Source organism: Thalassophryne amazonica, chromosome 5, assembly GCF_902500255.1.
Source record: "Thalassophryne amazonica chromosome 5, fThaAma1.1, whole genome shotgun sequence".
NCBI lineage: Eukaryota > Metazoa > Chordata > Actinopteri > Batrachoidiformes > Batrachoididae > Thalassophryne > Thalassophryne amazonica.
Genome location: NC_047107.1, coordinates 18,140,136 through 18,155,340, shown reverse-complemented (window position 1 = coordinate 18,155,340; position 15,205 = coordinate 18,140,136). Strand labels below are relative to the sequence as shown.

The window sequence follows — 15,205 nt, the reverse complement described above, 5'->3', positions numbered from 1 at the left end:
ACCACAGTGAAGTGCAATGAAAAATAAGAGAGACATCAGCTCTGACAGTCAACACAAGGACACAATGTGCTCAAAATAGAATGTTTTTACCAAACCGTCCAACCCAGATGTCTGGGTATGCACATCAGACGGGACTGATTCAGACCAAAGTGCATTTATGAAGTGTCATGTTGGAATACTCAAAGGATGCAGTGAAAGCATCTGCAACACTGTAAACCTGTCTGTCAGCAGTGTCAGAGTGAATTTTAAGATTATTTGACAGTACGATGTGCTGTGTACTAGTGAATTCACCATTACGAGCGGAGCCAGGCCAACAAAGTCTCTCTGCGTGGTGTAGATCCTCATGGCTCCTTCGGTCTTGGCTCTGTTTTTGGAGGTGGATGGTACCTCCAACTTCCAGACAATCACCTGACTATCGAGAGGACTGCCTAGCTCCTCCACTTCAAAATTCATCTGAAGACCTTCCAGCAGGCTGGTTTCGACCCTGGGTGAGAAACAAAATTTTTATTAGGTTTATGCTTTCACAGCAGCTTCTTCCTCCTCTTCAACTTTTCCCAAGTCAACTTTATCCCGATGCTCCTAGAATACAGACAAACATAACCATGTGCTTCTTTGAAATGGCAGTCCTCCCTCAACTTCACAAAGGTGATGTGTGTTCCTGCATGTTGTTTAATGGGTACACCCTAAAGCAGCTGTCACACCTGACCCAATTTTATGCCATTTGACATCGTAATGGACTTAGTTACAAGTCTGTGCAGCTCAGGTGACCTCTTCAAACAGCTCTTACCTGGCAGGGTTTGGGATAGAGTTTCCCCAACACCACTCGGCAAAAGTCTGGACAAGTCTTTTGTGTGCTCCCAACCACTTTGTCTTGAAATAAGTGAGCATGAGCTTGGTCTTGGTGCACATTCCACAACCCTTGAACTCTCAAAATAATTATTTTCATTATGGTTGTGAAAACTGAATGCCAAGTTGCAGTGATGTTACACCAAGCCACCTAGAGTTGATCACAAGGCTGAGCTCCTGAAAACATGTTGAACGAGATGAGTTTCATAGCCCTTTCCTGACTTGTGCTGATCCATGCTGAGCAGCAGACTAACCTCCTCTTGGGACACACATGAGCTGTGCCCAGGCACTGCTAAGGAATACACAGGCCAGGTGTGATCTGTAGTTTTTGTCAAAAGCATTTCCTTTCAGACATTACTGACATGAATGTCTTTCCATACCTCTGAGCTGAGCTCTTGCAGCTGGCTGCACTGCACATCAGGAAGTAATTTATAAACAATGCAGGACGTCTCATTTTGGGAGAAAAAAAAAAGTTTTAGTCAATTGGTGTCACTTTATTTAAAGCACCAATTTGTTTTAAAGTTATTAATTCCGACCGAACTCTGTCTCGGCAGAGAGCCACGCCACATTTGGAGCTGTTTAACAGAATGGAGGACAATTCTCGTTTCTTGACTGCAACAAGACAAGAGTCCCAGTTAGTGACTTTAATCCACACAAAAGTGACTCACGATATTTTAATGGCTTTGAGAGGGGTTAAGAAGCGGACTTGCCATTTCTGAAGAGAAGTGAATCAAAGAACCAACAAGCTAGTGGATCGAAGCATTGCTTCATTGGTTCACGCTTCAAAGTGGTGTCGCGCTGCAGAAACGGTTGATTACAGAGCCGCTGCAAGGTCTGCAATCAACGTAGAGAAATGATCATTTTCCTGACAAACACCCTCAATAACAATGGCTGCTCTGAAGGACCGATAAGGGAATCATTAAGCAAAAAGGTGATTGATATCGGTGGATCGAATAATTTCTTAGCGATACTTGAAAAGAACCGGTTCTCGATACCCAACCCTAGCTACGACGGTACATGCGCTCTGATTGACTGGTTTCCAGTCTGATATTTTCCCATATCAGACCGTGACCATGACAGTCGTCCGAAACATGTATTTTCTTTACAAATCGGAAGCTAAAAATGTGATTAGAAAAAGCAAGTCAGACATGAACGACTCATAAATCATAAATATCTAAACAGCATCTGAAAAAACACACACATTGAAAGCGAACCAGCTAATGACCGGACCATCTGTTAGCAAGTTCTTCACGGAGGTGAAGCGAACAAGTTGGGCTATGAGCCGTCAGCAGCTTTCATATTCGGGTGATACTGGATGTTTGCATGTTTATACAGTGAGGAAAATAAGTATTTGAACACCCTGAGATTTGCAAGTTCTCCCACTGAGAAATCATGGAGGGGTCTGAAATTTTCATCTTAGCTGCATGTCCACTGTGAGAGACATAATCTAAAAAAAAAAAAAATCCGGAAATCACAATGTATGATTTTTTTTTATAATTTATTTGTATGTTACGGCTGCAAATAAGTATTTGATCCCCTACCAACCAGCAAGAATTCTGGCTCACACAGACCTGTTAATTTTTCTTTAAGAAGCCCTCTTATTCTGCACTCTTTACCTGTATTAATTGCACGTGTTTAAACTTGTTACCTGTATAAAAGACACTTGTTCACACGCTCAATCAATCACACTCCAACCTGTCCATCATAGCCAAGACCAAAGAGCTGTCTAAGGACACCAGGAACAAAACTGTAGACCTGCACAAGGCTGGGATGGACTACAGGACAACAGGCAAGCAGCTTGGTAGAAGACAACATCTGTTATGATTATTTATTAGAAAGTGGAAGAAACACAAGATGACTGTCAATCTCCCTCGGTCAGGGATTCCATGCAAGATCTCACTTTTTGTGGTAAAGATGATTCTGAGAAAGCTCAGAACTACACAGGAGAACCTGGTCAATGACCTGAAGAGAGCTGGGACCACAGTCACAAAGATTACATTAGTAACACATGATGCTGTCATGGTTTAAAATCCTGCAGGGCAGCAAGGTCCCCCTGCTCAAGCCAGCACATGTACAGGCCCATTTGAAGTTCACTAGTGACTATCTGGATGATCCAGAGGAGGCATGAGAGATAGCCATGTGGTCAGATGAGACCAGAATAGAGCTTTTTGGAAAGAAATCCACTTACCATGTTTAGAGGATGAGAACAACGCCAAGAAAACCATCCCAACCGTGAAGCATGGGGGTGGAAGCATCATACTCTGGGGGTGCTCTTCTGCAAAGGGGACAGGACGACTGCACCGTATTGAAGGGAGGATGGATGGAGTCATGTATTGCAAGATTTTGGCAAACAACCTCCTTCCCTCAGTAAGAGCATTGAAGATGGGTCATGGCTGGGTCTTCTAGCATGTCAATGACCCCAAACACACAGCCAGGGCAACTAAGGAGGGGCTCCGTAAGAAGCATTTCAAGCTCCTGGAGTGGCCTGGCCAGTCTCCAGACCTGAACTCAATAGAAAATCTTTGGAGGGAGCTGAAACTCCAAACCTGAAAGATTTGGAGAAGATCTGTATGGAGGAGTGGACCAAAATCCCTGCTGCAGTGTGTGCAAACCTGGTGACAAACTACAGGAAACGTTTGACCTCTGTAATTGCAAACAAAGGCTACTGTACCAAATATTAACATTGATTTTCACAGGTGTTCAAATACTTATTGCAGCAGTAACATACAAATAAATTATTTAAAAATCATACATTGTGATTTCGGGAATTTTTTTTTTAGATTATGTCTCTCACAGTGGACATGCACCTAAGATGAAAATTTCAGACCCCTCCATGATTTCTTTGTCATGGAAAGAGGAGCGGAGGCTTCACGCGTCGCGGCGGTGCCGCATGGCGCACAGCAATGCCGTGATGAAGTCTCACGGGACATGTTCTGGCATGTCCAGGCACATCCACAATTTCTCGGATAATCACTCGATGGAAAAACCACCAACAGCTGTCTGAACGCCATCTCAATGCCGTCCTGTGAGACCAAAACGGAGGTGTTCCTTTGTCTCACTCCATCAGCAAATCGGTCATGACGCGCGAAGCCTCCGCTCGGCTTTCCATGACAAAATCTCGTTAAAAGTGAAATCTGCCGGAAAATGGTTGATGTCCAGCTCTTGTGATAACCAGAGAAAGTGCACACGACGATCTCAGCTCCACAGAGCCATCCGTTTAGAAATGATCCGGTGGTTTGTGGCTCTCGATGGCGGCACGGAGCGTGGCGCGCTGAGCGTCCTTAAAGCCGTCTTAAAGCTGTAGTAACAGTCCTTATTCTCTGTGAAGCCCGTAAAATTTTCACCGAAAGCCAGATAAATTTTTCTAATGGTTTCCAGCTGCCAGTCTCTAACAGTTTCTGAAAAGATTCTGATGGAAAAAAAGCCCAAATCATTCCGCCATTTCCTGACAATGAAAATCCACCGAGGGGGTGGACCACTCCTCACTCAAAGCCTGCTCACAGGCGAATGACGCAATCGACAGGCGTGGAAAAACTCACGCATGCGCATGAGGGTTCAAGCTTGTCTGATGCAATCACACGTGATTCAAATCCATATGGTTTTTGAAAAAAAATAAAAAGGTCGGTTTCTTTTCTAATAGACCTCGTATGTGCGAAAAACACTGATATTTCCCCGTACAGACCTCACAGTCAATTAATAATCCTTTATTATTATATGGCTATGATGGTATGTGTGCTCTGATTGGCTGATTTCCAAGCTGGTATCAGACCGTTACTTTGACACTCGGTCCGGATCACGTGTCAGATTTGCGACTTTGTTTACAATTTTACACAGTGCAAAGTTAAACAAAACAAAAAGCGAACAAAGAAATTATGAGTGACGAAGCAAATTTTATTACATTGATGAGTTTGAATTGGAGGAATTAACAGCAAAGGAGCTCGAAGTGGACAAGCAAAATGAAGACCAACAAGATGAAAACATAGATTACGAACAGCCATATAATAAATGAATTATTAACCTCGCTTGCTCGGTTTGTAAGGGAATATCAGACCTCAGGCTGGTATTTTCCCATACAAACCGAGCAAGTGAGGTTAATAATCCTTTAGTATCAGCAGCCTGGGTGTCTTTGACTATCTCTCAGTTGAAGAAGCGGAGTGTGGTGTTCCTGGGATGATGTGGTCTGTAGTTGTGGGGTTGACTGGATGTACTGCTAAACTCTCAGAAACTACATCAGAGGCAGCTTATGAACGTTCAGGGGCAGCAGCTTTGGTGGACATTCCTGCAGTCAGCATGCCAATACACACTCTGTTAGAATTGTGAAATCTGTGACATAATGTGCACTTGTAAAGTGGCCTTTTATTTGTAACCAGTCTAAGGCAATAATCATGCTGTTAAATCAGTGTCTTGATGTGCCACACCTGCCATGGGGTATAATATCTTGGCAAAAGTGAAGCGTTCACTATGTCAGATTTGAACATTTTTATGAACAAAAATTTGAGACAAATAAACCTGTTGAGGAATTGTTGATTATGGGATTTCCTGCCTTTGGATTAAAAAAAGTTGTCCATACAAGTAAGAATATGAAGGAACTTTATTAATCCCAAAGGAAATTGATTTGCCAGAGTGCCGAAACAGTAAACATCCATCCATCCATCCATCCATCCATCCATCCATCCATCCATCCATCCATCCATCCATCCATCCATCCATTTTCTTCCGCTTTATCCGGAGTCGTGTTGCGGGGGCATCAGCTCAAGCAAAGTCGCCCAGACCTCCCGATCCACACATACCCCCCCCCAGCTCCTCCAGGGGAACCCCAAGGCGTTCCCAAGCCAGCTGAGATATGTAGTCCCTCCAGCGTGTTCTGGGTCTTCCCCAGGGCCTCCTCCCAATGGGACGTGCCAGGAACACCTCTCCAGTGAGGCGTCCAGGGGGCATCCGGAAAAGATGCCCGAGCCACCTCAACTGACCCCTTTCGACGTGGAGGAGCAGGGGCTCGACTCCGAGCTCCTCCCGAGTGACCGAGCTCCTCACCCTATCTCTAAGGGAGCGCCCAGCCACCCTGCGGAGGAAACTCATCTCGGCCGCTTGTACTCGCGATCTCGTTCTTTCGGTCATGAGCCAAATCTCATGACCATAGGTGAGGATCGGAACGTAGATCGATCGGTAAATCGAGAGCTTTGCCCCCCACAGTAAACATTGCTTTTTTTAAAACAGTGAGAACAGTGAGTACAACATGCTTATGCAAAATGAGTGAAAGGCACTTGCACAAGATGTTTGACAGTATTGCACATACGTAGCTCTGAATAACTGAAAAACTCTGATCATTATGTATTCATTCTGCAGAAGGGGGAGCACTTATACAGTCTGATTGCCTCAGACAGGAAGGACCTCCTGTGGCGTTCTGTAGTGCACCTCGGTGGTCTCAGTTTGTGGCTGAAGGTGCTCTGACTGGACATCAGTGTGGCATGCAGGGGGTGGGAGATGTTGTCATGGACAGTGAGCAGTTTTCTCAACATCCTCCTCTCTGATACCTCCATCACAAACTCCAGCTCCACCCCCAGGACAGAGCTGGCTCTCCTGATGAGCTTGCTGAATTTGCTTATGTCAGCTGCCTTCAGCCTGCTGCCCCAGCACACTACATCATAGAAGGTGACACTGGAGACCACTGAGTGATTAAACATCTGCAACATATTTCTGCAGACAATGAAAGATCTGAGCCTCCTGAGGAAGTACAGTCAGCTCTGACCTTTCTTATCCACAGCATCTGTGTACAGTCCAGTCCAGTTTGTTGTCAATGTGGACACCCAGGTACCTGTAGTAGTCCACAATGTCCACCTCAGTTCCATTAATGGTAACTGGGTTCGGACGGGTCTTTCATCTTCTGAAGTCCACCACCAGCTCCTTTGTCTTAGATACGTTGAGCTGCAGGTGGTTGAGCTGTACTCATCCTCCTGGTCACTGCAGTTGCAGCCCACAATGTCAGAGTAATCCGGAAATTTCTGCAGGTGGCAGGACTGTGACCAGAACCTGAAGCCTGAGGTGTAGAGTGTGAACAGAAAGGGAGACAGAACCGTCCCCTGTGGTGCCCCGTGCTGCTCCTGATGTTGTTGGATGTAATGTACCGAAGCTTCACAGACTGTGGGTGGTTTATGAGGTAGTTTGTAATCCAGGCCACCAGTGGAGCCTCCACCTTCATGTCACATAGCTTATCGCTGAGCACGTCAGGCTGGATGGTGTAGAACGCACTGGAGAAATCAAAGAACATGACTCTAACAGTGCTGCCTGCCTCCTCCAGGTGAGAATAAGGTCTGTCCAGCATGAAGATGATGCCTCCACTCCCCTGTTGGGCTGGTATGCGAACTGCATGGGATCTACTGATGATTCAGTGACTGTGCGGAGGTGCCTCAGGATGAGCCTCTCAAGTGACTTCATAACCTGTGATGTTATGGCCACAGGTCTTTAGTCATTAAGTGTGTTGGTGTTCTTCTTCATGTGTACAGGGACCAGACATGAGGTTTTCCACTGCTCAGGAACAACCATCTGGCTCAGGCTCAAGTTGAAGTTGTGCTGGAAAATCCCACACAGCTGCACAGCACATCCCTTCAGCACTCTGGGGTGGGGGTCATCAGGACCCACAGCCTTTCCTGGACACAGGCGACAAAATTCTCTTCTCACTTCCTCTGCAGTGACAGTGATGGTACTTATAGGGGAGGATGATGGAGTGGTGGAGGGAGGGGAGTGGAGGCCGGTTGGTGGGAGGAGGGGGTGGTAATAATTGGGGTGTGAGGTGCATGCACAGGGGAGGGGGAGCACTGAGAGGAGCTGGGGGAAGGGTGGGCAGAGACCATGTTGTCAAACCTGTTGAAGAACAGGCTTAGCTCATTGGCCTCATGAAGGTCTCCTTTCATCATCTGGTCCACCATCTTACCATGACCATTGATGGTTCTCTTCCCCTTCCACACCTCCCTCATGTTGTTCTGCTGGAGCTTGCTCTCCAATTTCCTCCTATAACTGTCCTTCCCCTCTGCGATCTTCTTCTTGTTCCGTCTCACCTTGATATCATTGTTCACCCACGGCTTGTTATTGGGGTAATGTGCACAGTCTTGGTTGGGATGATATTGTCTGTACAGAAGTTGATATAATCCATTATGTATTCTGTAATGCTTCTGATGTCCTCCCCCTGCGAATCACAGAGCACAGCCTAATCGGTCACGTCATAACATCTCCAAAGTCTCCTGTTACCACCTCTGTACCACTCTTGTGATCACAGGTTGCCATCGAACTGCAGGAATGTAACTTGGCTCTAAATAGACCAGGTTATGGTCTGCGGCACTGTCTGCTTCCTTAACGTTAGCATACAGTAGGTCAGTTGTCTTATTGTTGACCTACTGTACTGTTTAAAAAAAATATCTGTCCACATGAAAACACAAAACACATTATAAAACACTGTCGGGATCACGCCAAAGCAACAGGCAGTGATATAACTCTCACTGTGTAAAGATGTTGGCTAGTCACAAGCCTGAAAAAAGCTTTCGCTTTGAAAGAATTTGCCATTGCTGTTTTGTCAGTGAATTAAATTCAGTTTCCGTGTGGACAATAGACCAAAACACAAAGAAAATGCTCTTTTTTTTCCCAAAATACCCATGTACAGTAGATAGCCATACTTGTACTCATACTAATGTATGAAGCCATACTTCATACATTCATTCATTCAGTCACTCACTCACTCACTCATCTTCAACCGCTTTCCAGGTTTGGGTCACAGGGGCAACAGCTCCAACAGGGGACCCCAGACTTCCGTTTCCAATGCCACATTGACCACCTCTGACTGGGGGATCCTGAGGTGTTCCCAGGCCAGTGTGGAGATATCAGTCATTTTCTATACCTGCTTATTCCAATTAAGGGTCATGGAAATGCTGGACCACATCCCAACAGTCAATAGACAAAGCACACCTTGACAGGCCACCAAGGCCTTGCTTAAATGCAAAAAAAATGGAAACAAAAACAAAAGTGTTGTGTTTATATTTTTCTTTAGTGTACAAACAGTGCAAATTATTCACAGCGCTTCACTTTTTCCACATTTTGTTATGTTACAACCTTATTCCAAAATTGACGAATTCATTTTTTCCTCAAAATTCTACACACAATACCCCATAACGATGATGTGAAAAAGTTCTTTTGAAATTTTTGCAAATTCATTAAAAATAAAAGAAGTAAGAAATCACATGTACATACATATTCATGCAAAATTGAGCTTAATGAACTAATTAAAATTGAACTAACTAAAGTTTGAAAATCACCTGTGGAGGCCATCTTGAATTTTTAAGTGCGTGCCAGGAGGATTCATCAGGACTTTTGATATGTTGTTTAGGATGGGTTGGGGCACCATTATGCTTTAGTTTGTACAGCATTATAAAGCAGACAATAGCTTAAAGTTCAATGCTTTGAGTTACTGCTAAAAATTAAGCTATACAAAGAAAAATTTACACAATATGTTTTTTCATCAATTGGAACCTGTTCAGGGTGTCAGAGTATTAAATTTCAAAACTTTGCAAACTGGACCACCCTAATCTACATCTACTACTATAAGCAACAGATTGGACATTTTCGCAACCCAAGTTCTTAAAATTGAATATCTCCACCTGGTGGACCTTTACCATAAATGCAGGTACAATTGAATTTCACCAAGATCTCTATTTACTGTGGTCCAATACTTCATAATTTATGACACAAAGGAAGAATGTAAATGACCAACATACGAGGTCTATTAGATAATAAACCGACCCTTTTATTTTATTTTTTAACTATATGGATTTGAATGACGTGCGATTACACCAATCATGCTTGAACCCTCGTGCGCATGCATGAGTTTTTTCACGCGTGTCGGTGACATCATTTCCCTGTGGGCAGGCCTTGAGTGAGATGTGGTCCCGCCCTCTCGGCTGAATTCCTTTGTTTCACACGCTGCTCGAGACGGCGCGCGTTGCTTTATCAAAATTTTTTCTGGACCTTTGAGGAATATCTGAGTGGACACTATTTGAGAAATTAAGCTGGTTTTCGGTGAAAAGTTTAATGGCTGATGAGAGATTATGGGGTGTTTCTGTCGGTGTAAGGACTTCCCACGGAGCGGGACGTCGTGCAGCGCTTCCAGGCGCCGTCGTCGGCCTGTTTCGACCTGAAAACATCCTAATTTAAGGATTAATTCACCCAGGACGTCGTGAGAGAACAGAGAAGATTCAGAAGAGGCCGGCATGAGGACTTTATGCGGACATTCCACTGTTTAAGGACATTTTTTAATGAAAGATGTGCGCGCAAATTCGCCGAGTCGTTTCCGTGACGACTCGGCAAATCTGTGTGCGCCGCGACAGGAAAAACACCTCCGTGTTGAAAACCATTTGTAAAATTCAGGCGGCTTTTAATGGCTTTCAACAAGTGAGTAACTGAGAAATTGTTTAACAGCTTGGGCATGTTCTAACTTGCCCGTTAAGGTTCCAACGGAGGTGTTTTTCCTGTCGCGACCCCCCGCGGTCGGGTCCGGCCTGACATGCGACTCTGCCCGCACGTTCTTTCATTACAAAATGTCCGTTAACAATGGAATGTCCAAATAAACTCCTCATGCCGACTTCTTCTGAAAGTTCTCTGTTCTCTGACGACTTACTGGGTCAACAGAGCCTGAAATGTGGAAGTTTTCAACTTGAAACGGCGAGACGCTGCCGCCTTGAAGTGCAGATCGCCGTCAGGCGCCGTGGGCCGTCCTTACGGCGACACTACCAGACAAAAATCTCTCATCAGCCGTTAAAATTTTTACCAAAAACCAGCTGAATTTATCGAATGGTATCCACTCAGTTGTGCCTTACAGTTTTGAAAAATTTTTGATCAAACAAAGCAGCAGTCTCTGAGCCATTCCTAAACAATGAAAAAATCGACGAGAGGGTGGGCGACTCCTCACTCAAAGACTGCCCACAGGCGAATGACGTAATCGACAGGCATGAAAAAACTCTCGCATGCCCACGAGGGTTCAAGCATGTCTGATGTAATCACACGTAATTCAAATCCATATGGTTTTTGAAAAAAATAATAAGGTCGGATACTTTTCTAATAGACCTCGTATATTAATTTGACAACCTTTTAATTAAGTTTCCTGTAGGATTTTGGTGGAGCAGAGAACAAGGTGAGCTTCATTTTGAAGAATTCCAACTGAAAATTCAGTGAAACACTTTTGTTTGTTTGGGATATTATTGAATTAATTTGATGAATCCCAATAACTAGAACCAGGCATTTTTTCAGTGCTGAACATCCCGGCACACTTGGGGGGGGGGGGGGGGGGGGGGGGGACCTAGAAAGCTGAATTTTGATCCTACTTTGGACTGTTGAATGTGAGCAGAATAAATAGTTGCACTGCAGCACCCTGTATGGACAACAAAGTATGTGCCTTTGTACCTTATAATGATCTCTCAGTGATGTCAAGCAAACAGAGTGCTCACCCTATACAATTCAATTTTCCTCCATGGCACAACAGGGTATAGCCTACTTTTTTTCCTTGGCACTGTACAGAACTATTTTAAAGATACTGGTGACACTTCTACCCACATGGATATCTGCAAACCTGCTGCATCTTTTGAGCCCATTATAAACAGTATTAATCCAGTACCCTGCACAGACCTGTTTATCCCACTGATACTGCAATAAACACTAACAACTGCACAAACTGCAGAGCAATTTTCACGGAATCTGTCTGAATAAGCTTAGCTATTTCTCAGAGAGCTGAGATTAAAAGGTAATGGCATTCCCATCAAGTACCAAAACAAAATATGGATGATTCATAAGTGCACCCTTAAGCGTGCATTAATCAACTCAACTTCAACTTTTTTTTTATATAGCGCCAAATCACAACAAACAGTGCCCCAAGGCGCTTTATATTGTAAGGCAAGGCCATACAATAATATGAAAAACCCCAACGGTCAAACGACCCCCTGTGAGCAAGCACTTGGCAACAGTGGGAAGGAAAAACTCCCCTCTTAACAGGAAGAAACCTCCAGCAGAACCAGGCTCAGGGAGGGGCAGTCTTCTGCTGAGACTGGTTGGGGCTGAGGGAAAGAACCAGGGAAAAAGACATGCTGTGGAGGGGGGCAGGAGATCGATCACTAATGATTAAATGCGGAGGGAGCATACAGAGGCAAAAAGAGAAAGAAACAGTGCATCATGGGAACCCCCCCACAGTCTACGTCTAAAGCGCATAACCAAGGGATAGTCCAGGGTCACCCGATCCAGCCCTAACTATAAGCCTTAGCGAAAAGGAAAGTTTTAAGCCTAATCTTAAAAGTAGAGAGGGTATCTGTCTCCCTGATCTGAATTGGGAGCTGGTTCCACAGGAGAGGAGCCTGAAAGCTGAAGGCTCTGCCTCCCATTCTACTCTTACAAACCCTAGGAACTACAAGTAAGCCTGCAGTCTGAGAGCGAAGCGCTCTATTAGGGTGATATGGTACTACGAGGTCCCTAAGATAAGATGGGACCTGATTATTCAAACCTTATAAGTAAGAAGAAGAATTTTAAATTCTATTCTAGAATTAACAGGAAGCCAATGAAGAGAGGCCAACACGGGTGAGATATGCTCTCTCCTGCTAGTCCCCGTCAGTACTCTAGCTGCAGCATTTTGAATTAACTGAAGGCTTTTTAGGGAACTTTTAGGACAACCTGATAATAAAGAATTACAATAGTCCAGCCTAGAGGAAATAAATGCATGAATTAGTTTTTCAGCATCACTCTGAGACAAGACCTTTCTGATTTTAGAGATATTGCGTAAATGCAAAAAGGCAGTCCTACATATTTGTTTAATATGCGCTTTGAATGACATATCCTGATCAAAAATGACTCCAAGATTTCTCACAGTATTACTAGAGGTCAGGGAAATGCCATCCAGAGTAAAGATCTGGTTAGACACCATGTTTCTAAGATTTGTGGGGCCAAGTACAATAACTTCAGTTTTATCTGAGTTTAAAAGCAGGAAATTAGAGGTCATCCATGTCTTTATGTCTGTAAGACAATCCTGCAGTTTAGCTAATTGGTGTGTGTCCTCTGGCTTCATGGATAGATAAAGCTGGGTATCATCTGCGTAACAATGAAAATTTAAGCAATACCGTCTAATAATACTGCCTAAGGGAAGCATGTATAAGTGAATAAAATTGGTCCCAGCACAGAACCTTGTGGAACTCCATAATTAACTTTAGTCTGTGAAGAAGATTCCCCATTTACATGAACAAACTGTAATCTATTAGACAAATATGATTCAAACCACCGCAGCGCAGTGCCTTTAATACCTATGACATGCTCCAATCTCTGTAATAAAATTTTATGGTCAACAGTATCAAAAGCAGCACTGAGGTCCAACAGAACAAGCACAGAGATAAGTCCACTGTCCGAAGCCATAAGAAGATCATTTGTAACCTTCACTAATGCTGTTTCTGTACTATGATGAATTCTAAAACCTGACTGAACCTCTTCAAATAGACCATTCCTCTGCAGGTGATCAGTTAGCTGTTTTACAACTACCCTCTCAAGAATCTTTGAGAGAAAAGGAAGGTTGGAGATTGGCCTATAATTAGCTAAAATAGCTGGGTCAAGTGATGGCTTTTTAAGTAATGGTTTAATTACTGCCACCTTAAAAGCCTGTGGTACATAGCCAACTAACAAAGATAAGTTGATCATATTTAAGATTGAAGCATTAAATAATGGTAGGACTTCCTTAAGCAGCCTGGCAGGAATGGGGTCTAATAAACATGTTGATGGTTTGGATGAAGTAACTAATGAAAATAACTCAGACAGAACAATCGGAGAGAAAGAGTCTAACCAAATACCGGCATCACTGAAAGCAGCCAAAGATAACGATACATCTTTGGGATGGTTATGAGTAATTTTTTCTCTAATAGTCAAAATTTTGTTAGCAAAGAAAGTCATGAAGTCATTACTAGTTAAAGTTAATGGAATACTCAGCTCAATAGAGCTCTGACTCTTTGTCAGCCTGGCTACAGTGCTGAAAAGAAACCTGAGGTTGTTCTTATTTTCTTCAATTAGTGATGAGTAGAAACATGTCCTAGCTTTACGGAGGGCTTTTTTATAGAGCAACAAACTCTTTTTCCAGGCTAAGTGAAGATCTTCTAAATTAGTGAGACGCCATTTCCTCTCCATCTTACGGGTTATCTGCTTTAAGCTACGAGTTTGTGAGTTATACCACGGAGTCAGACACTTCTGATTTAAAGCTCTCTTTTTCAGAGGAGCTACAGCATCCAAAGTTGTCTTCAATGAGGATGTAAAACTATTGACGAGATACTCTAACTCTCTTACAGAGTTTAGGTAGCTACTCTGCTCTGTGTTGGTATATGACAATAGAGAACATAAAGAAGGAATCATATCCTTAAACCTAGTTACAGCGCTTTCTGAAAGACTTCTAGTGTAATGAAACTTATTCCCCACTGCAGGGTAGTCCATCAGGGTAAATGTAAATGTTATTAAAAAATGATCAGACAGAAGGGAGTTTTCAGGGAATACTGTTAAGTCTTCTATTTCCATACCATAAGTCAAAACAAGATCTAAGATATGATTAAAGTGGTGGGTGGACTCATTTACTTTTTGAGCAAAGCCAATAGAGTCTAATAATAGATTAAATGCAGTGTTGAGGCTGTCATTCTCAGCATCTGTGTGGATGTTAAAATCGCCCACTATAATTATCTTATCTGAGCTAAGCACTAAGTCAGACAGAAGGTCTGAAATTCACAGAGAAACTCACAGTAACGACCAGGTGGACGATAGATAATAACAAATAAAACTGGTTTTTGGGACTTCCAATTTGGATGGAAAAGACTAAGAGACAAGCTTTCAAATGAATTAAAGCTCTGTCTAGGTTTTTGATTAATTAATAAGCTGGAATGGAAGATTGCTGCTAATCCTCCGCCCCGGCCCGTACTACGAGCATTCTGACAGTTAGTGTGACTCGGGGGCGTTGACTCATTTAAACTAACATAGTCATCCTGCTGTAACCAGGTTTCTGTTAGGCAGAATAAATCAATACGTTGATCAATTATTATATCATTTACCAACAGGGACTTAGAAGAGAGAGACCTAATGTTTAATAGACCACATTTAAACTGTTTAGTCTGTGGTGCAGTTGAAGGTGCTATATTATTTTTTCTTTTTGAATTTTTTGCTTAAATAGATTTTTGCTGGTATTGGTGGTCTGGAAGCAGGCACCGTCTCTACGGGGATGGGGTAATGAGGGGATGGCAGGGGGAGAGAAGCTGCAGAAAGGTGTATAAGACCACAGCTCTGCCTCCTGGTCCCAACGCTAGACAGTCAGAGTTTG

The 15,205-nt window shown here is 43.4% G+C and overlaps 1 protein-coding gene across 1 annotated transcript in view; it reads right to left on the bottom strand.

The window, feature by feature from the left end:
* Window positions 1-15,205, bottom strand: part of LOC117510142 (transmembrane protein 132D) — a 223,538-nt gene that overhangs the window by 70,917 nt on the left and 137,416 nt on the right. The window contains 1 exon segment of the mRNA XM_034169755.1: window positions 292-484. Coding sequence (XP_034025646.1) covers window positions 292-484 — 193 coding nt within the window.